General features: G+C 39.1%; 1 protein-coding gene across 9 annotated transcripts in view; it reads left to right on the top strand.

The window, feature by feature from the left end:
* ncam1b (neural cell adhesion molecule 1b) overlaps nucleotides 1–21372 on the top strand; it is an 81360-nt gene that overhangs the window by 44072 nt on the left and 15916 nt on the right. For 5 of the 9 annotated variants that reach the window (XM_022211444.2, XM_051957840.1, XM_051957839.1 and 2 more), the window contains exons 7-15: nucleotides 965–1125; nucleotides 3219–3361; nucleotides 4691–4714; nucleotides 11847–11876; nucleotides 15768–15918; nucleotides 16099–16286; nucleotides 16627–16723; nucleotides 18254–18424; nucleotides 19140–19268. In XM_022211444.2, the coding sequence (XP_022067136.2) occupies nucleotides 965–1125; nucleotides 3219–3361; nucleotides 4691–4714; nucleotides 11847–11876; nucleotides 15768–15918; nucleotides 16099–16286; nucleotides 16627–16723; nucleotides 18254–18424; nucleotides 19140–19268 (1094 nt within the window). The remainder of the gene's footprint in view (nucleotides 1–964; nucleotides 1126–3218; nucleotides 3362–4690; nucleotides 4715–11846; nucleotides 11877–15767; nucleotides 15919–16098; nucleotides 16287–16626; nucleotides 16724–18253; nucleotides 18425–19139; nucleotides 19269–21372) is intronic. The other 4 variants (XM_022211468.2, XM_051957843.1, XM_022211485.2 and 1 more) reach the window with 2 other exon arrangements.

Genomic DNA, 21372 nt, shown 5'->3' with positions numbered 1-21372 from the left:
CTTTATTGGACTGAATATTCATGAGGTTTGCTTGCCAGTTGGCTTTTACAGGTGGGTATTGCAATGGTTACATTTAAGAACCCATCCAGCAGCACACCCACATCAGGAATGTTATTAGGAATATGCCTCAGTATACCGCAGTCAAATGCTGCTCTAAGTGCCGGTGCACTGTTGTATCTGTATGCAAGACACTCTGGGTTATTAGAGATATTCTACTAGCTGATTTATTCATTGCAATAGGACACTTAATCACAGGGTATCAAAGGTACATGTAAACAGTGTAACCTGAAGACGAGCACGTCAACAATAGCCACATTATTCAGTGCATCTGAATACAGTCATTGATAGGCTCCTGCTTTGTTAAACTGTTCCTGTTCGTCTTGTTTCCAAGACAGCGGCTAGCTCTGTCAACAGCTTAGATTCAGGGTCAAGAAGCGCAACAGCCCAGGAGCTACTGCTTCTGTTAGTTATACCCGTTTTTAAACTTGTGCAGTTAGACAGCACCTGCAGCTTGTCAAAAACTGTATGGAAACACAAAAAGTGATCACAGTCAGGTCAGAGGCCAGAAAACATTTTCTAATTTACATGGTTTTCAGTGGTGACAAGCAATTTATGCTCCACTTGAGCAAAATTAGAATAAATGAGGCATTTTTTTGTTGAAATTGACTGTAAACATCAAATGTCAAAAGGCTCGTGAAAGAAAAACATTATCACACTCATTTAACAAAAACATTTTCTGCTCTGAGATTCTCCGCTTTCACCTCTTCTTCACCTCTTTTTTCACATCACTACACACTTGCACTCTATTACCTTTTCACTTTGTCTTTCAGGGATGTAGAGAGAAACTTCTGCATATTTTCTGAAGACGTAGGGATCATGGTTTTTAAAGAAAATGCTGGAACACGGTGCAGCTGAAGAATGGTGCTTGATAGATGGATATGGTGTAACACTTGCTTTTCTACAGGAATGAAGTGGATCTCGAGGCAGGAGAGAAGTACAGTTTTAATGAAGATGGCTCAGAAATGACGATAATGGATGTTACCAAACTGGACGAGGGAGAATACACCTGCATTGCCAAGAACAAGGCTGGGGAAGCAGAGCAGGAACTCAGTCTGAGAGTGTTTGGTAAGGCGCAGTGATTTATATACAGACATGAACTAAAGAGGCAATATGAAATGATCCAAGTGTGTGGGAATGAGGTATATGAGTATGTAGGTGGGGGAAGAACAGTAGTATGGTTTTGTGTCTGTTTTCGAAGGCATACAAGACAAGGTGTTGTTTCGGTGTGGGTTGTGATTGTTTCGTGTCGGGATGGAGCTTAAGGATTTAGAGAACAGGCCAAGTGGGATGAGTTAAGCTGAACTCTTTGAAGTTTTTTCTTTGTTTTTACCCAGCAGATTGTTTTTGTCTTTGTTTTGTCACATCACAATTATGTCACAGCCATAATTTCAATCCCAATCTTGGTGTCCGATCGTGTACTTGTCAATTCAATTTTGGACTGCGTTAGCTCGGGCAGTGTATTTTTCAAAACAAAAGAAGTGGCCAACCTGGGGTTCTTTAGAGCTCAATGGATAAACAATTATCTTAAAATTACCCAGGACAGCTTTCAGAATGTGTTGTTTACCTCATTATCACAAAGATTTGCTCACAATGCTCTAGTTATTTCACATCAATGTGGAAAAAGCTACAGTAACATGCTTTCTTCTAAGCATCAGTTTATGCATCTGAAAACTGTAAACATGTCTTGGATTCTTCAGTATTAAATGCCTGTTAAATGCATGCTTTGATATTTATAACACAATAGAGCTGAACAGTGCACACCATTAAACTAAGGTTAAAATGCAAATATTTCTGTGTCTCTGTAACATTAAATATGAATGACTAAAGAAGCCATAATAATAGTTAAAGCTGAAAAATAAACATAAGTACTATCTATCACACACTTAACACTAAAGACCTACTTTCTCCAGGATCTGTGTGTGTGATTTTTGATCAGTTTGCTTGACAGTGCAGCATCTGTAGCAGGAAAGCCTCACAAATTTCATCTGATTTGGGCTCAGATGTTGCTAATGGAAGCATGAGATGACAGCTGAACATCATCCACTTCAAACCAGTAAGAAGATCAGAGATAAAAACAGTAAATTGGTTATTTTCATAAGAAATAACCGAAACCGGCCTATCTTTAGAAGATGATTTTGTGTTCGTGTTCACCATAAAAAGGGAGAATTTGTTTGAGAAAATGGCTTTCGGGGGCTCTAAATGGGGCTGCATTGAAATTAGTCAAGAAAATAGCTTGAACGCTGAACACCTTGAATGCAGAAAATATGTGAGCTGTAGTAGCTGCAAGGTTTAGCAAAGACGTCATTTGATTGTGTTGTTGTGAGGTCGTCTCGCTCACGATATATGCTTCATCCTTATTTCCTATGTTTTAATGATAAACAAAGGATTGGAATGGATTAGGGTTTACATGGCTCATGCAGTCTATTTAAAAAAAAAAAAGTCTGCTCTGATCCCAATCCTACTGATTGTCTTTTGACATCTATGACTGGAATATAAATACTTACATGTTCAAGTACCTAATTTAGAAATATCAAAATGACAACACAGCTGTTCCTTTGTATATTTAATAATTATCTGTTGAGAAAACTCAACTTTAAAAAAAGTTGCACTTGTTTCCTTGTGTGAAATATTACAAATTATGTTCACTATACTGAATAGGCTTACATTTATTAAATACATTGCTTAATCCCCTGCATTCATCCTTCACGGAAGAAAAAGATGAGAGCACAGTGTTACTCAGCTGCATGCGTCTGAAGTAGCACTTCAATTTGCTTCGCTCTGCTCATGTCACTGCTGTGGCACCCTGCTACGCTTTCAGGTTACCCCAGGTGTACTGTAACTTGACAGTTCCCTCAAATGCAAACAAAAATGAAGGCCAGCTCCTTTGAGATAGTCTAAATAAATTATTACATGAATAACGTCTGGATCCACACATGGTTATCACAACTTTACTGCTGCTGGGACTGGGAAAGCTTAAATGCAGTTTTGCTGCCATAAAAATCCCCCTCACCTGTCAGCCACTGATCCTCATCCTCCCTTTGAACTCATCCCAAATCCACAGACTTGCTCTTTTACTTATTGTTCTTGTGCTGCCAAACCACCTGGCTGTCTTGTTATGCCGGAGCATTTGTGATGACTTGGGCTTTTGTGTTTTACAGTCAAACCCAAGATCACATACATCGTAAACCAGAGCACTTCAGAGATGGAAGAGCAGGTAACTCTCACTTGTGAGGCATCAGGAGATCCCACTCCCACTATCAGCTGGAGCTACGGTGATCACGTGTTCACAGAAGGAGAGCAGGTAAAATAATAAAGGCAGGGTGGATAACAGTATTGGCAAATTTAGTATCCGAGGTACTAAATCTTGTCCTTGAGGGCCGGTGTCCTGCATGTACTATTCCTCCTGGAGTTAATGAACCACACCTGGTTCAAAGATGTAGTCTGTGTCCCAGTTGTATATTGTGCATAAATTCTGAGCTCTAACTTTTTAAGTAATAATACACGGGGGAGAAATTGCGTAATTACACAAAAAATTAAAGATGGTAGTATATTGTTTCTGGTGACAGCACAGAAAAAAATCCTTAGAAAGATTTATTTTTTCTCGCAGTTTGCAGTGCCTCTAAATTTAAAATTAGTTTTATAGTTCTACAGTTGCAGTTTGCTGTCCTGTTCTGCCAAACCTGTCCTCTGTCTACAAAATAAGAAAGTTATTTCTTTGTATCTTAGTTTCTTTACTGTGTACTTTGTCATGCATTTGTATGTAACGTGGAATTGGGGCACGTTGAGTAGCAACCACCAGGGAGAACCTGCAGGACACTGGAGTCAGAAGGAGAACAAATTGAATACCTTTAACCTAAATTCAAGTGGCATATTGATTATGGGCAGGTGGGGGACTTGTGCCATTTCATTGCAACAAGCCCTGAAGAAGGTTTATGTACTGCTGATTATTTACCCCAAATGAGCAGTTCCTCCTTTGAGATGGCCCAGAGGATCTCATGTAATTAGTTCAGTGATACTCAGTCAGTAATATGGAGTCAGTAATATGGAGTACACTCAGATTTGACTTGATTTTTTTTTCCTCCAAATGTCAAGAAAATCATCACCAGAAACCCAATTATAGCATTCCCAAAATAAGCATGCTAATTAAGGCAATAATTAAACTTCGCCTGCTTCTTATTGTATTTGCTGGAGCACTTGAATTATCAAGTGTTTGTTTAGCATTTTCAATCACTATTGCCATTATTCTGCTCATGCCAGTGATTGAAAAGATTTTTTTTATATTATAGTGTTCAATCAGTGGATATTCCGCTGCCATCTTTTAAATTTGTTTTTGGCACTGTGATGGTTAAAAGCCACCTTTTTCTTTTTTAAATCTTCCATTACATCCTGATACTCTTGTATCTTCTGGGTAATATCTTCTACATTGTTCCACATGCAAACCATCAAAAACAAGGAATACCTGATTGGTATTCTCATACATCTGTTGCCCTCATGGCCTGGTTCTTCTAGGTCTTGGTGTCTTGCTACAGTTGAGAGGTAATGAGGGGGAAAATGCTTCAGAGATATACTTTTAGCTCATAGAGAAATTCTGGAGCCAGTCCATTACATGCACTACATTTTCTTCCTACAGGCACATCTAAACAGGATCTATCAGGTATGAAATCCGCGTGGCACAGAAATGTACTGGAGTAGTGGTGTAAAGTATGCCTCCAGATATGACAAAAACTCCCACTGAAATCAAATCATCCCTTTTTATTGAAAATTTCCCAGCTGCTTCTTGAAAACCCCAAGGAATGATCTCATCAGAGTTCATGAAATTGATTTGACTGCTGCATGCTTGCCAAATATAGCCTGAAAACTTCACTGATCTTATCTCCTGAGATCAGATGAAAATTTGGTTAATAACATAATAAAAGGGAAACACCATTTCTGTGTCGCTGTTGCCCGATCATTTCAAACTTTCCATCACAGCATGAGGTTGCCTGGATTCAAGCCCAGCTCAGTCTGTCTGTCATCTCCATAATACTGTAGATTGTCTAACATATCTGTCGGTATCTGTCAGTATCACTTGAAAATTGAGGGTAAAAGAGCTCCACCTAAAGTTTATCTTTTGAGTATCAAACACTTGCCCCGAGCAGACAAAAATGAAAATCTGAGTGTTTGAAACAAAGTGATCATGGAGAAATGGATTGTGCTGCAAGAAGAGGCTTAAGGGGTGTTTTGTCATCCCTGACAACTGGTCACTATTGGAATTGATTACAGCTGATATGAATCCAAGCAGACTGCAGCTACTCTTCTCCATGAACACGGAAGCATAAACTGTCTACAGCCATCCATGAAGCCTACAGACTGTTTGATATTTAAAAATACATTTTGAGTGGAGCCTCACTCACAAGTGCAAAACACACTACCACCATATGACGCACGTCACGACAAGCCTATTTTTTTTCCTCTGTAACTCCACAACACCCACAGTGGAAAGGCAGACACGGACCCACCGCCTAGTAACGCTTTACACCTCTGTCCTGGTATTCAGTGTCCCGTGAGAAGCAGCATTTTTTTTTTTTTTGGAAACATCTCCAAGCTGCTGTATCTCAACCTGTTCTCCTGCCTGTGACATGTCAGCTTGTTTTGTGATCTTAGAGCTGTCATAGTGGATGAAGAGAGCCTTACTTAGTGGGGTAGAATAACACCACGCCCCACAGTCTCACCATTATGTGACATAAAAGACAATGCCTGGAAAGCTAAACTGTAGGTGTGAAGACTGACTGCAGGTGGGGGACTTAAGAAATACATAACACACAGGCTTTGCGTTACTAACAAAAACCGGGAAACTGCAATATGCATTATGCACCATTTTTGCACTGTGCAGTTGCTGGAGTGCCGCAGCACGGCATGTCACGTGACGCATGTCATGTTCCGCACAGCTGTGCAGTGGTGGCAGTGTGTTTTGTGCTGTAGTCTACTCCGTGATCTGTGGCATCTCTTCACAGCTGTTTTCAAAGAAATGATTAGCAGCCCTACTGAATCACATAGATGCAGATTGCCTAGATTTTCCTTTTTTGGTTTTGATGATCAGCAAGGAAGATGATTTCCACAAACGCATGAGGATACGGCTGCTAATTGTTTAATTGTGTTGTTTCATTTGTTCATCTGATGTCCGTTCGTCATGCTCTCTGTAATCATCACAACAGCTGTATTTCATCTAGGATCAGTGTGATAAATGTAACATTCATTTGGGGGTGCACATGCTGAATTGAAAAAGTCAAAAGGATGTGAAGGGAAACATTTTTTTTTTCTTCCAATCAGATAATGATGTGAGATTTCTGATCGGTCAGAAAGCCAGTACAGATCTGTGTTCTGTCTTGTTGAATTTGTAGTTGTGATGAATAGACAGAATTAATGAGCCATTTTTTCAACATTTTTTCAGTTCTTTCGCTCCCCAGATGGTACCAAGTGCTTTTCATTTCTTATTGAATAGCATTAGCTTGATCAACTTAAGTACTGTACATCAAGTGCATACATTAAAAAAAAGAAAAGGCAGAACCTGCTGATCATAAAAAGATTAGTGGTATTTATACACAGTACTTTACTCACACATACTGTAGCAGTGACCTTTACATTAAGTTTATTTGGCATTTTATTATTATAAGAGACTGTTGACTTTGGAAATACACAGATATTTTAGTACGTAAACAATTTCATCTGCTTTGCTGTGCAGTAAGACGATGACTTATAAAAAAGCACAACTGTTAATTGAGTATTCGGCCTTATACGGTGGATTGATTAACATTTTTGCATTAGAGAGGAGCTGTAAGATCTTTTCATAGTTCAGTGCTCAGTCCAAATATAATAAGAATATTTACTTTGAGAATGGCCAAGTATTTCAAGGCATTTGTGAATGTTTATGTTGTTTTGGCTTGCTTCCAGCTTCAAAGCTAGAGTACAGCCTGGAAGAACCCTTTAAATGTGTCTGTTTAGGGGTTATTAAAGGTGCCCTGTGGAGTAAACAAACACAGTTTCTGTTTATGTTGAGGTCTGCCCACCAAAACATACTGTTTTACCTGGAGGTCTAACAGACATGTTCTCTTCTACATAAAACTCTGGCAAAGCCGATTCTTATGAAACCCTTAAAACTAGTATTGTTTACATCCATATTTATGTGGTCGTAGTCTTCTTAAATCTTGCATTTGTTGCCATGTATGTTATGACCACCTGTGAATCGGTGCAGTAGTGTGAAACCATTAACAGGGACTTCTATTGCATTGCTCGCATGCCCATGTGTATTTCTACAAAAAAATGTGCTCCCACATGTAAAAACACTGGTCAAAGGGGTCTTTTCAGGTTCACAATTGTGCCCTGAACCCAAAAACACATAGAAATGTACGTACTACCAAGAGCCGGAACAGACTTGTTTGGACCTGCACCCGGCTGTGAGCCATAGACCCATTTGGCACCGATTTTACTGCTGATAGCCATTTACAATTTAATGTTAGTTTTTAAGCTGTCAAAACGAAACTGTAAGTCTCAACATTTGTAACCTTCCTGCCTGTGCCTGGCTATGATGTATTTAATCCATTCTCCTTAGAGGTGGCAAAATACATCCAGGTTCTCTGTTATTCCCGTGTTGCTGACTGAAACAGCATGTCTAATCCACTCATTGTTTCAGCTTATAAGTCCACTCGCTGTCACACTGATGGGCGACAAAAGTGACTCATTTAGCTTTGTTGCATCTGAAGGATAACTTCAGATAACTTGTTTGCCCTTTTGAACTATAATGCCAATGACTTGCTGCTAATTTAAGTATGTGTAATATTATCGTCAGATCCATTCGGGTATTACACATAATGTTACACAAACCTTGAACGTGTGCTAATAGAATGCAATTTGACCCGACTGAGCTCATAAAATGTGGATCCAAACCCGTTTCTGTGCCAGGTCCTGAATCCTAGAAATAGGATGAACCTACGAAGACCTCTGTGTGGTGCTATTAGTGGTCAAAAACTCCACTGGGTACCATTAAGCTAACATTTACACATTTACAGGCTTGAACCTCTTAGTCACTTTACTCTTTATGTAGAATGACTATTAGATATGTGAGAGTGAAAGGAAGATAGAGCCTAGGGTCAAGATTTTAATTACATTTCACCTTTTGTGTGAAATCTGTGATCATTAAGATGCAGCAGATGATGTTAACTGAATCATAGTTCAGCGTATTGAACTGCTGTGTAATGTTTGAGCAAAAGGATCAGGATAAATACTGTTAGATACTGTTTTTCAATCACGTCAGAAACAAAGACAGTCTATATTTAGTCTGATGTATTCCACAACAGATTAGCCGTTCATTGTCTGTTTGATGCTTACAGAAGTCTTTGTCTGGCTTCGTTTGACTCTGTTCCCACTACTGTGGTCTTGGGGTTTTAAAGGTTAACACGAGGAGAAAGTAATTCATCCCAAATAACCTCCCACTCCCGAGTCTTAAGTGTTGGCAAACAAAAAGCATTGTCCGATAACCGTGAGTAAAGGGGCGCACAATGTGAGGATTGAGGAAGCTTACTGTATCACACAATACAAAACTGTGGTCCTGTACATGAAAAAGACGGGATAAAAGGAATGTGTTCAAAAAAACGTTGAAGACTTGTGGGTGTATGCTTGCTTAGAGCTACGTTTAAAATTCAAATGGCTGCTTATCGGGGGATAGTTTTGTTTTTGTTTACACAGCTATTAAAGTTAAATGTTTATTTATTTATTTTAAAACTTTCATCAACTTTACATGTGGTTTGTAGTTCTTTCGCTCCTTTGAATGCATTCTCTCCAGTTCGCTGTAGATAAGTGTGTCTGTTTAATAACTGAAAATGTAAATGAACTATTTATCCATGCTTTGTACATTATCTACATAATGAATGTTTTGCTTATTCAAATACGTATTAAACTTTCTGCTTGATGTTGAATTTTCAAGCTGTAATTATCTGAAAATATTCTGAACTATACACAAGGAAGATGTAGTGGAAAAAAGGGCTAATTATAAAACTTAAAAGCACATTAAAAATGTGTGGTTGATTTGGGTGTTGGCATTTTATGTCTGTAATGTTTGTAACAAATTCAAGTTCAAGGACATTAAATCTGTTTTTAAGGCCTGCCTTATCTAGCATTCAGATCACCAGTTAAGAGTTAAAGACTCGAGTAAAGAAATGTGTGATTATTGTGTAATGAGATGCTTAAAGAAAATTAGTAATTAATGTTGTGTGGCGGCAGTGCAGGCAGGGCATCTCAAACAGAGGCATGCTTCAAGTGTTACGTGCCAGTGCAGAGAGAGCACTGTTTTCTCCAAGCACAAAAGGCTGTTCATTGACGGCACGCTTGCTACTTGAGTGTGATGTAAGGGTGTCCACACTGAAATGCCAGTCAATTTTTTTCTCTGATGCTCTGGAAAGGCTCCAAGGCTCAACGAATAGTGACACGAGACAGAATATATGCAGCATCAGGAGTTTGCAGTCTGACGTCACCCAGTGAATTTAACACTGCCGGGGCATATTTATGTGTTTAGTGCATTTGTCTTAGTATGTCTCCTCCTCCTCTCCGTTGCCCTCTTCATGCTGACATTACAATTCATGCCAGCGCTGAGAGCCGGGATAATTTTCTACAGAAGGGAATAACAATGGGCTGGAAAAATGATAAGTCCCAAGGGAGCCGTCACCATATTGTTCTTCGCGTTTGCGCCGCAAAGTGATTGTGTTGTGGTGTCTTCTGTTTTGAATGCTCGCATCTGCCGTTGTTCATTGTCCTTTTGTCTTAAACAAACACCTGTCACAGATATGACAGCAATACTTGTCAGCTCACTTACTGCAGAGGGAGCGCTGCAGACCATGTGGATATGAGGTGGTGATGTTCCAGACTGTTAGGCTGCTTGTTTTAATTGGGCTGGTGCTCTTTCTTAGTGCTGATGATATGCAGTCGACTGCCGTTTGTGATGATGTACGGTCCATGGCATGCTTTACTGTGACAGCCGAGGACTTAAAAAGCTTCCCTCGTACAGTAAGCTTTGCTTATGAATCTCCTAATACGTATTTTACTGTCTCCTTGTTTTACCCTCTGCAATATGCTTATTTTCATAGCAAAGGATAATTCATTACTGATATTGGGTACTTAGCTGTTGTGAAGTCAGAAGATTTCAGATCTCCTTTATAAGCGTTCTGCATTGTTTATGAGAGGTTAATATTTTGGGGATTTTAGATGTGAACATTGATGGTTTGATTTATTGTTTTGACCGACAATTATTCCAGCAGATTGCTTTCATTTACTTGACATTTTCTTGCTGTTGCACCTGATGAAATAGCTGTTTATCATTTTGCCTGTTACGCTTCGATACTTTTCTCGCCATGTCGGCCATCACATCTCATCGTCATGCTTAACATTTTCTCTGCAGCATCATGAAATCCATAGAGCATGCCGTCTAAAAAGCTTTCTGTCTTGTGGAGTTTGGCTTTTCAGTGTCTTTTGATTTAACTTGATGTAGCATGTTGCCTCCTACAGTTAAAAGTATTTGGGTCTGATTTTATCTGCCACGGTCTAAAACAGTTCTGTGTTCAATCAGATGGTTTACTGTATTTGCGAGTATTAGACCAACATCTTGATATAGGTGATGTTTTTTTCTAAATAGCTGATGATATCTCATTATAAAATGTTAAAATGATGTTCATCTCAGTCAAACAATGAATCAGATATGCCTTGAGTGGTTTTATAATAATTACCATTATTTTCTGAAAATATATGTGAAACAAACATGAAAACTAAAATGTGATGAGAATACTACGTGATGAACAAAGTCATGACAACTCATCTTTAGTTAGTTTGTCAGGTAATACGCCTTTCTTAATATACCACAAAAAAAATTTACTAATCTAGCCTGACTGTCTCCCGATAGTAAGAGTTGGCATCATATCATTTATAGTGAAATTCTGCATTCACCAAAACCACATTTTGTCATTCATTTCAGCCACTGGATACAATCGAAGCATAACAATGAGAGGAAAAAAAGAGAAAAAAAACAACTTCATTTGAGATTGTAGCACAAATATTGTTAACATTCACAACACAGACCACCTGTAGGCAAAGATTTATTTCCAGGTGTCACTTGGGGTGTTGGAAGAGCTGCAACAGAATTGCTTCTTTTAAACCCCTTTTTTGCTTCAAGACTTGTTCAATCACTTGATTGACCAGGGAACTAGCTATTGTTTCTAGATGCAGGAAAGGCTTTTTTTATTCATGATAAAGACAACAGTCCCAGTCCGTTTTATTGGGTTTTATAATCACATTACTGCTTTGAGCCTTAGAAAAGGATTGTGAATCAATACTTGCTGTACTACTTTTACCAAAGAAGTCTGACATCTCTGTTGAAGCAGTGTAATGGAGTCACCTTATCCTGATCAACCAATAACCTTCTTATCTGTAAACATTTGTGAGATTGTGATGCCAATAGACTCAATTCTGCCGTTCCACTGTGTTCAGAGCAGAAAATAAAAGTTTGCCAAACATTTACTGCTTCAAGAAAACTCTTGTTGTCACATAATTGGCTTCCCTCACAAGGGAATCCAAGGCATACCTCTTATTGTATCAGCAGACGTTTAGCAAATTCAGACATTCAGCTCAGGTTCTGTGGATGCACGGAAAACAATCTGGACACTTAATACTTGCATGCAGTGTGCAGCTTCCCAGCTTTGCCAGGATGAGGATTGCTTTCTAAGAATTGCTCTGCCTTTTGTTTGTTGTCTCTCTGTCTTCTACAGGCGTCATGGACTCGGCCTGAACAACACAAGGTATTCTAAATGCATGACTTTTTCCTACACCCATCCATCTTTCATGCCAGGAGTCTAATTCAATTCTGGATGGATGCAGATCAAAATTCTTGATCAAATAAGGGTTGGGGAGAGGATAAATTCTGAGAACGACGCAGTAGCAAAACAGGCCAGTGCAAGTCTGTCTGTCTTTGCATAACTTCTTCCATCTAAAATCCAGCCTGTTTTTTTTTTTCTTTCAGACCTTTATCCTATCACTGGACATAAGTTATTACAAGACTTTTGAGCATATCAGATTTTTTAGTTAGGTGCAGTTTGTTAGTTTGTCTACTTCAGAAATTGATTCTGTCTGGAAAAAAACGCTTCTTAGATCTTTGTCCATCCACCCACATCTTCGGCTTTCACTCAGCCTACTGTCAAATCAAAATTATAACTTCACAGTGCTTTTCTGACATTAGTATATAGTTTCTAGGTCTAATTTGTTGGACTTATTATGTATGTAAGAAGAAATGAAAGATGTCTTTGTGCAGCAACAAAGAATGCGAGAACAAGAGACTGAAACTGAAAGAATGTGAAAATTAACAAAAGAGAAAGCTGCCCACATAAGCTACATCTTCAGCTGAATTCACTATCGAATATGTGTTTTACATATGTGAGAAAATTGGTGAGAATTGCCACTTTGTCATCTCCAAAAGTAGTGCTGAAGGCAGTTCTCTGGTCCTGAGAATAGAACTGAGACAGATTCAGAAATTCGTGCTTTTACAAAGTATGTCACTGATGATCAGTCCATCCCTGTTTTAAGATCGCCTGTTAGGGTTGCCATTGTTATTTATACAACCGATTGTGTATTTTTAGTCCATCTGGTTCCTCAAATAGTCATACTTATTATATTTTCAAATGGCAGGGAGCGCTGCACATCAAGAGAACTGGTCTTTTCCTGTCACTCCTTTCTCTGACAGTTTTGAGAATGGGTTTTTTTATGTTCACATTTTCTGTATTAATTACCTAAAATGTCAGCTGCCAATATTTAATTATTATTGGCAGCTGATCTGTATTCATCAGTAACACCTGCAGAAAGTTTAGAGTACAAAAAAACCAAACCTTGTCACCCACTACTCACTACAGCGGGAGAGAAAGAGCCTTCCTCATCAAGCACATGCTGACAGTAATTACTAGGTTTGTGTAAAACTATGATTTACACATGGCTGCACTAAGATATTTAGTGCACTAACAGCAATGAGCTGTCTAAGTGATGAATCTGAGATTTTCTGTCAAGGCTTTTTCTATACTCTTGCCTTGAAAGTATGACAAAAATGAATCATTTTGAACATTTGGTTTAGCGATCAGCTGATTAAACCTGAATGAAGGAGCTCACTACATCCGAGTTATCCTCTCTAAGCTTTTCTTTTGAAGAAAGATGGCCTTAATCACCACTTCTCCCTCAGTTAGGAAAACATACATGACTTGGAAACAGAGTTACATGATGTTTTTTTTCTTATTTTATTAACTGTATTTTCTTTAACTGTGGCCTCACAAATTACATCTCAGCAGCATATTTGCAGCACATCTGTGAATTCAGGTCTTGAGTGCACTGGTTTACATTAATGGATCAGGCAATAATGATATGGTTTTAAAGTTCACCTGCACTCTGAATTGATAAGTGTGCATCTCTCTGCAAGACATCCCATTATAAATCACACAGGGGGAGGAGTATGAGCATGGAGCAGTATGAGCATGCTGAGCATGTTTGTTGCAAATGCGTAGGCAGCTGAGTGTTCATTTGACAGGCTACGGTAGGGAAGGCACATTTGTATGCAGGGCCAGTTAATATTTGGCGAGACATGAGTTTAATATGTCCTAAATGTAATCTAAATTTTATGCTCTGATGTTCCCTCAGTGTCTCTTTTTTTCTGTGTGTACAGCAGAAGAATCTGTTGGAGAGCTCTGCTGTCACAGCCACTATATGCTGCATTGTGAATTCACACTGAAAAATCCATTATTACAAAACATGCGTGGATCGCCGTCTTAAATTAGAGTGAACACATGCAGTTTTTCTGGTAGATAATGACATTCATTACGAGCTTCATATTACAAACAGGAGGCTGTTTCCCTGGAGAACCTGTCCATATGTTGCTCTGGTTTTGGAGACATTTTGATGCTGCTCTCCAAAAAATAGAAGCACAAAATTAAAAGAGGCTTAATATTGAACTGAGCTCACTGACTAGGACTTCATGGTTGTACATAGTGTGTCATGTTGCACAGATGGAAGAGTCAGAAACAGTACCACAGGGGTCGAGTGAGAATGCTTTCTGCACAGGGGTCAGAATAAAAGGGTAGTGTGTTATGTAAGTGTCTCCCTGGTCCTGCTACCCGCTATGCATAATGAATGCCTCAGACATGCTTTGTCTATTGAATTTGAACACAAACTAACGAGGGTTTCTCTTACATGGCTGCCCAGACTGGGCCCTAATTCAATATGTGTAAAAGCATTCGGCCATTGTTTTTCCCTGCAGCTTGGATCAAAGCCATGAAAGCAGTCAAAAGAGAGCCTTAGATATTCAGCTCTGCAGCACCTTGAGAAAGAGACAATTCACAAAAACACCAAAACTTAGTGTATCACAACATTTGCATGTCCCAAATCCATAAATTCATTGTGAAAAGGTTTGAAAGGTAATGAGTTTGAGTTTCCTGTTTTGGGAAGTCTTTGTTTAAAGGAGAAATTCGACTTCTCTGAAACTTTACACTCCAGCAGTTTAGGTCTCATAGTTTGACTCACTGGATATGGATCGTAGGTCTGAACCTGCCATTGCTTGTACATTTATAGGACTTTCTCCTCCCCTTCCACTGTCTCGTGCTAATTTAAGAAAAAACACACACACAAAAAAAACCTACCACATTGTAAATTTCAGATTTTGCAGAGCATTTGGAATGTGCAGTTAGGTAGCCCAACTCTCTCTCTCTCTCTCCCTCTTTTTTCCTAGTAGCTGTATTAATAACAGTGCTGGCCTCACTGTATGCAAATGTTCAACTAAAATGATTCCAACATTACTATTTTGAGGAAGCACCATAGCTGTATCCTTCACTTAGCTCTGCCCAGTAAAATTATGACTGGTTTAAAGGAATACAAACAAGTCATAGCATATTTTTTGTGCTGTAGCAGAGTGATAACTGAAGTGCAGTCAGTTCATTACGTGCTGCAGAAAGGTCTGGCCATGACAAATACAACCGCAACAACACTGAGTTGTTGACCCTGAAGAAGCCACATACATCCAAATGCTGCAACGCTGCATATCAAGTTAATAAATCCACGTACAACTCGAGAAGGAAGGTCACTTACACATCTCATTAGCCAGCTGTCTGTTTTTATTTCCCTGTTTTCAGATGCTATGTGACTTGGCATGTGCTCTTCATCACCGGGACATTTGCTGAATACAGGTTCAAAGAGCACTACAACCTAATACTGCACAAAATGCCACAAGTAATTAACTGAACATGTTATTTTCCTAAAAGATGTCACCGTGTGCACTGATGCTAAGTCATGTCTTCAGTGTAAAAGTGCAAGCGTGGCACGTAAGGCAATGCTCTGCTGTCCTCCGTCATGCATCAGCATATTTCACAAGTTGGTAAGCCCTCCGTGTGAAAAGCACTAGATGGTTTCTAGTGCCTTCTGACATCAATTATTGATAAGCTCCCCTGCAATGTCAACTGTGTCCTTATGTTTCCACATCTTTTCGGAGCACAGCGTGCCTGTTTCATTAAAAGCAGGCTTTCCTGAGTTCTTTTGTTTTCTCAGGTCACATCTTTGTGCAGAAAGCGTTTGTCTCTATATGTAAATGTGCAATATGGCTATGGAAAAAACGGATTTGAATGGTCTGTTTATCCTAACCCAAGCCATTTTCTGCTGCCATTTAGAGCCTGGATGGAAATGTAGTGGTGAGGAGTGATGCTCGTGTGTCCTCCCTCACTCTGAAGTATGTCAAGTATACAGACGCTGGTCAATACCTCTGCACAGCACGCAGTGCCATTGGAGAGGATTATCAAACAGCCTATCTGGAGGTCCGCTGTGAGTATTTCCTTTATTTCTAATATTTTCTAAGCACTTAAGCCTACAAGCTGAGTTCACTATTGTAGAAGTCACTTTAACATCAGCATTGCTTGCCACCCACTATTTTTACCTGAGCTGTATAACAAAACTGAAATGGTTTGGAAGGAAGTGTGTGTTAAATGCATTTTTCCTTCTTAGACGCCCCCAAGATCCACGGTACAGTGGCTGTGTACACCTGGGAGGGAAATCCTGTCAATATCAGCTGTGAAGTCAAGGCTTTTCCCAGTGATGTATCTATAGTGTGGCTGAGAGATGGACTGCAGCTCCCCAACTCCAACACCACCAACATTAAGATCTTCAGGAGTCCCTCGGCCAGCTACCTGCAGGTACACACTCCTGTCAAACTACGATTTATGCTCTGTAAAATTAATCTACACATACACACGTTTCTTCCACGTGCCCACACACCCACACTCGCACCCCCTGTGTCATCAAGATTTTATGAGCATAGACTTGAAGTGAAGGGTTTTCTTTCAGCTTCATTGTGGAAAAAAAATCTCATGAATAATTCAGCAGCAGGAAAGCTCACAGCAACAAATAAAAATAGGCCAGTCTAATGGACAAACAAAAAGGTCACCTTCAGACTGTTTGACACACAAGTTTGTTCATCTGTTTTGGTACACTGCCCTTCATATATTTACTGCTTTATTTTTTCCCCCTCTCTAGATAACCCCAGAGTCTGAAAATGACTTTGGAAGCTATAACTGCACCGCCTCAAATGAGATGGGCACAGAGTCCAAGGAGTTCCTGCTCATTCAGGCTGGTCAGTGACGATGCCGTGATTCAGGTTTCTTACTTTGCATTTACGGTGCTTGTGGCTGTTTTGTCAGCCTAATCAAACTTTGAAGGACTATTGATGATAGGAGGAGTCTTGTACATGACGTACGTGATTCAGTAACTGCTTAAAAGCTTGCACAAGAAGGATAAATAATCGGTCATGGCAAATTGAATTATGGCTCACAAATTAAACAAAGTGAGGCAGAGACTTTTTTCCTGGCTCTGGGCTTCAGGTAAAGATTTTTCACCCTTACTCAAAACACGTTAGACTAAGACATTCATGACAATGCGAGATTACACAGAACAGCGTTTGTTTACATAGATGATAGATTTAGATGAAAAGGTAGCGTAACCAACATGAGATAATTTAATGTTCCCTCTCTCTGTTTGCTGCAGATCTAAGCCGTACGCGTAGTGCAAGGTTAAAAGAAATCTAAAACTGTATACATTATTTTGCATCTCCAACGTTTCACTGTGTGTAGAATGAAGTAGCAATTTATCAAAGTTGCAGCAACATCAGATTACCACCTGTCTATACCACAGATTCTATACTTGGCCATTAAGCAAATGGAACAGAGAGCTGAGAGATAATGCCACTCTTAGGCCACAGTCGGAAGTAAATGAATTGAAAACACCACATTCTTCACTCAGAGCCAAACAGGGGCAACCACAGTAATTACAGTGCGCCTTTTCATTTCAAAGATCAAAGTGATGCAATACAGAACTGTGCTTACACCAGTATGTGAATACCGAGCAGCCACCAGTGCCAGCATATGGACAATCTTGGCGGGTTAAATCGTTAAGTCATGTAATTTTCTCTAAAATAGTGTGTGCAGCGGTGCGTTAACCAGAATAAGGTTGTTTTTCTTCTTTTCATTAAATTTGACAAAGGAGGAATGTAAGTGAAGAACAAATTGTAAATTAATTGTGTTCATCATAGGTGAGATAGACATTCCCAAATTTTACAGCAAGTATAGTAACAAAAGTCTTTCTTTTCAACTAGATTTCACATAATCTCCAATACCTGCTGATGACAGATTTCAGATATTTACGTTATAGTGAAACACTACATTGTGCTTAGCTGACTGCAAAGTGTTTGAATACATTTAAAATCCTTTTTCCAGCTCAAAGGTTGATCAGATTTTAAAGTCTCTGGAAGGTTTTTCTTTTTCAAACATCAAACAAGCTGCTCACACTTATTATCATCATTATCGGCTGGCTTGGGAACAGCTTGTGCTTGAATCCATTGGTCTTAACACCATTTAAAAGTTTTTCCCTACCCTTTTATTTTCTGAAATAATGTCAAGCCTATGCACCATTTCGTGCAAAAGAAGCGGCTGTGCTGTCATAAATCATGAATTTTTCGCCAAGATGAAGTAGTTTCTCGCTTCATTTTGGAGCTATTAAGAGCCATGAGCGCAGTCTGTAGCTGTAATGGAGCAACAGAGTTTGACAGCGCTTGTGCGCTGCAATCGTAGAGTTTTTCTTGTAATTGCACCGCATTTCCTCCCTTCAGAGGTTCCGTCACCTCCATCCATCGACGAGGTGAGACCCTTCTCCACCACAGCACAGATCCAGTTTGGGGAGCCTGATTCCACTGGAGGCGTTCCTGTGCTGAAATACAGAGCTGAGTGGAGGATGCGTGGCAGGGGCGGCTGGGTGCACAAAGTCTTTGAGGTCCAAGACGGTAATAACTCACATGGAAACAAAAATGATGGCGATGTCTTTTCTTGGGAAATCAGAAGGATTTCAAAAACATTCTAATTAGAAACTAACTAAATTAGTAAAAGTAGGTGTTTGAATGAATTGTTCATGTGCTTCTCATATTTAGGTGTATATCAGTAATGGAAATATACTCATTTTAATAATGTGATTTAATTGAAATATATTGCCACATCAGTAATTTTTTTTTTAATTGGTAAAAAAAAAAAAAACTATTTGAAAAGTGCAGATACCCTGCATGAAAGGCAGATGAGTTTTCTTTACAGGTTTATATATTAAGTACAGGTTTATATATGCAGGAAAATTGTGAAACAAGATTAAGTAATGAATAAATAAATAAATACATAATATTAACAGATGAAATAGGCAAGAGTAATGAAATGTGAAAGGTAATCCTAATCCCGAAAGTGATCTATACATAAGATTTAACACTGCAAGATAATTTGAAACAGCTGTTATTTCTATTTCTGTGTACGCTCAGTTTTAGACCATCTCTAAATAGATTAATCATTTGTTTAAACATTGTTGGAATGAAATCAGAATTGAGCTAATCAGTGTTTGCTTGTGATGGAATTAATTATGCATGTATTGTTGAAACAGAGGCTGTGTTTGTTTAAGCGCTCATCAGAATCATCAAGGTGTTCTGAACAGGGATTGCTCTGCCTCTGATATTGTAACAGGCTCCATCGGTGAGGTGACAATCACAGGCCTGAAACCAGAGACGGGCTATGAAGTGAAGATGTCAGCCATCAACGGCAAGGGTGAAGGTGAAAGCAGTCCTGCTGAGGTTTTCAAGACGGAGCCTGTTCGTAAGTGGCACATGCTGCACGGTTTACAGCACACTGTAAAGCTTTTATCGCACCTTTTTTGACCTCTGTCTTCACAAGCATATTACCTGAAGTGAATCTATAAAAACTCTTTGAAGAGAAGTGCGTCAGCCTGATGACTGTTTGTTCAGCATCTCAAAAGCTTCCAACTGTGTCTTTTCATCCTTAGTCTGTCTTCTTCCAAGTTATTTTCTAGCTGCAAGAACTAACTCACTGACCTCCTCATTTTGTTTACTTGGTTTTCTATGGAGAGACATCTTGATGTCGAAGAATTCCTGAAACACTTCAGTCACAAAGTAAAACTTCTCGAAAAGCAGCTTGCTATTTTAGTCAGGAATTACCTACTGATTTCATCATATACGTCTCGCTCACACCCATCTGCACAGTTGCTGAAAGTCTCCTGTTTTACAGCATCGTTTCAGGCTCCTTGTGTCATAATTTTCTTGCAAACTATGTTGTGTTATTTCTAGGCTTTATACCCACCAGCCTTACAATGAATCCTAAATCTATTATTTAGCTCTTAGTGCCCTCTGTTGGTTGGGGATGTATGTTTCTGTTGCACTACTCATGTTTAGGGCAGTGATTTCATGTTGTCTGCATGCTGATCATCTTATATTTTCATTTTCTATTTTTAATCATCCATTTTTTCATCCATTTTCTCATCTGTCTGTTGTTTCCATCAGGCCACACTTACAAAAGTAAGTGATTCATCTCTCTTTGCTCAGCCTTTTGAGCAGTTTAATTTCATCTTTGTGTTGGCAATATGTATGAGGTGGTTTGGAATGCTGTTCAGAATGAAATCAGAAAAAAGACGAACAGAAATAGCCCTAATGATTGAAATGTGCTTTGAGAAAATATCTGAACTAAGACATCAAACAAAGGGAATTAATTTACATTTTGTCTCATTTCATAATAGCTTTTTATTGCACTGAGCAAATATTATCTGTTCAGTAAGTAATTAAAAACTAATAGAGTGGATTTGCTGAAACAGTTTCATAAAATATGATTAGAAAACACATTTTCACTTCATGCCACCTTTGAAAGTGTCTTTCGGTTTCACGTGGACTGGTTTTGTCCCTTCTTAACCCTAAATGTGACAATTATTCAGTAAAACCTTTTGTTTTTCCTTCTTTTCCTCGAGCAGTCTGCGAGAAATTAGTCCTCTTAAATTTTTCATTGAGGTATTATTGCAGAGTTGCAGGTGGTCATCTGTGCAGACAACTGATTCTGATTGCCTTTCTTCTCTTTTATGTCCCTAGACGGCATTTTTCATTTTTTCGCTGAAGACACAGGTTTGTTCTGTAGTGGGGATAATAGAAGATTAGTTCTTACTGCTGTAGCTGTTTCTTTCCCTCCAGGATAACCCCGTCACCCCTACTGATTAGCAGCGTTTGTAATAACTTTAAAGCATTGCAAAACTGTGACCTTGTATGTCCTGCTCATCACTGCAAACTCCTCTACACGGACAGATTAGATTTTATTTCACTTATATTTCCTGAGTTTACAGCCGAATTATCCAAGTATGATAATTAATTTGAATTAATTCACAGTGTAACAACAGTATTATTAATCAATGCCGAATCTCAGCATTTCAAACGCTGCACATCTCCCCTCCAGCTTGAGCGATTGGGTGTAGTTTGGGAATGTTGACATTTGGATTTGATCCTCCAGCACTGATTAGACAGTTGCCTTGAACATTTTAAAGTCTCTAAAGTCAGGAGGATGACGCTGATAAATTTCTGCTTCACTTTTCACATCAAAACACAAACGGAGGAATTCCTGTGTAGTTTACCAGCATGTATAGCTTCGCTGTGAATCCTTGTCCTTCTGTTGTAGTTTGTCTCTTCAATTTTTGTCCTCTGCTTGTACCTGTGTTTTCCTGCCTGTTTATGTCTTTCATGTTCTTCCTCTTTCAACCACTCACATGTGTCATTTCGTGTGTCTGTGACTGTTATTGGGCTTGCATGGTGCTGACGATTCCCTCCACTCTGCAGAAGGTAACTCGCCGTTGCAGATTCTTGAAAGAAGATTCCAAACCGTTAACTGAAGAGCCCCACAATTAAACAACACTTTATTTGCTTCTCTG

Source organism: Acanthochromis polyacanthus, chromosome 13, assembly GCF_021347895.1.
Source record: "Acanthochromis polyacanthus isolate Apoly-LR-REF ecotype Palm Island chromosome 13, KAUST_Apoly_ChrSc, whole genome shotgun sequence".
Taxonomy (NCBI): domain Eukaryota; kingdom Metazoa; phylum Chordata; class Actinopteri; family Pomacentridae; genus Acanthochromis; species Acanthochromis polyacanthus.
This window is presented reverse-complemented; position numbering and strand designations above follow the sequence as displayed.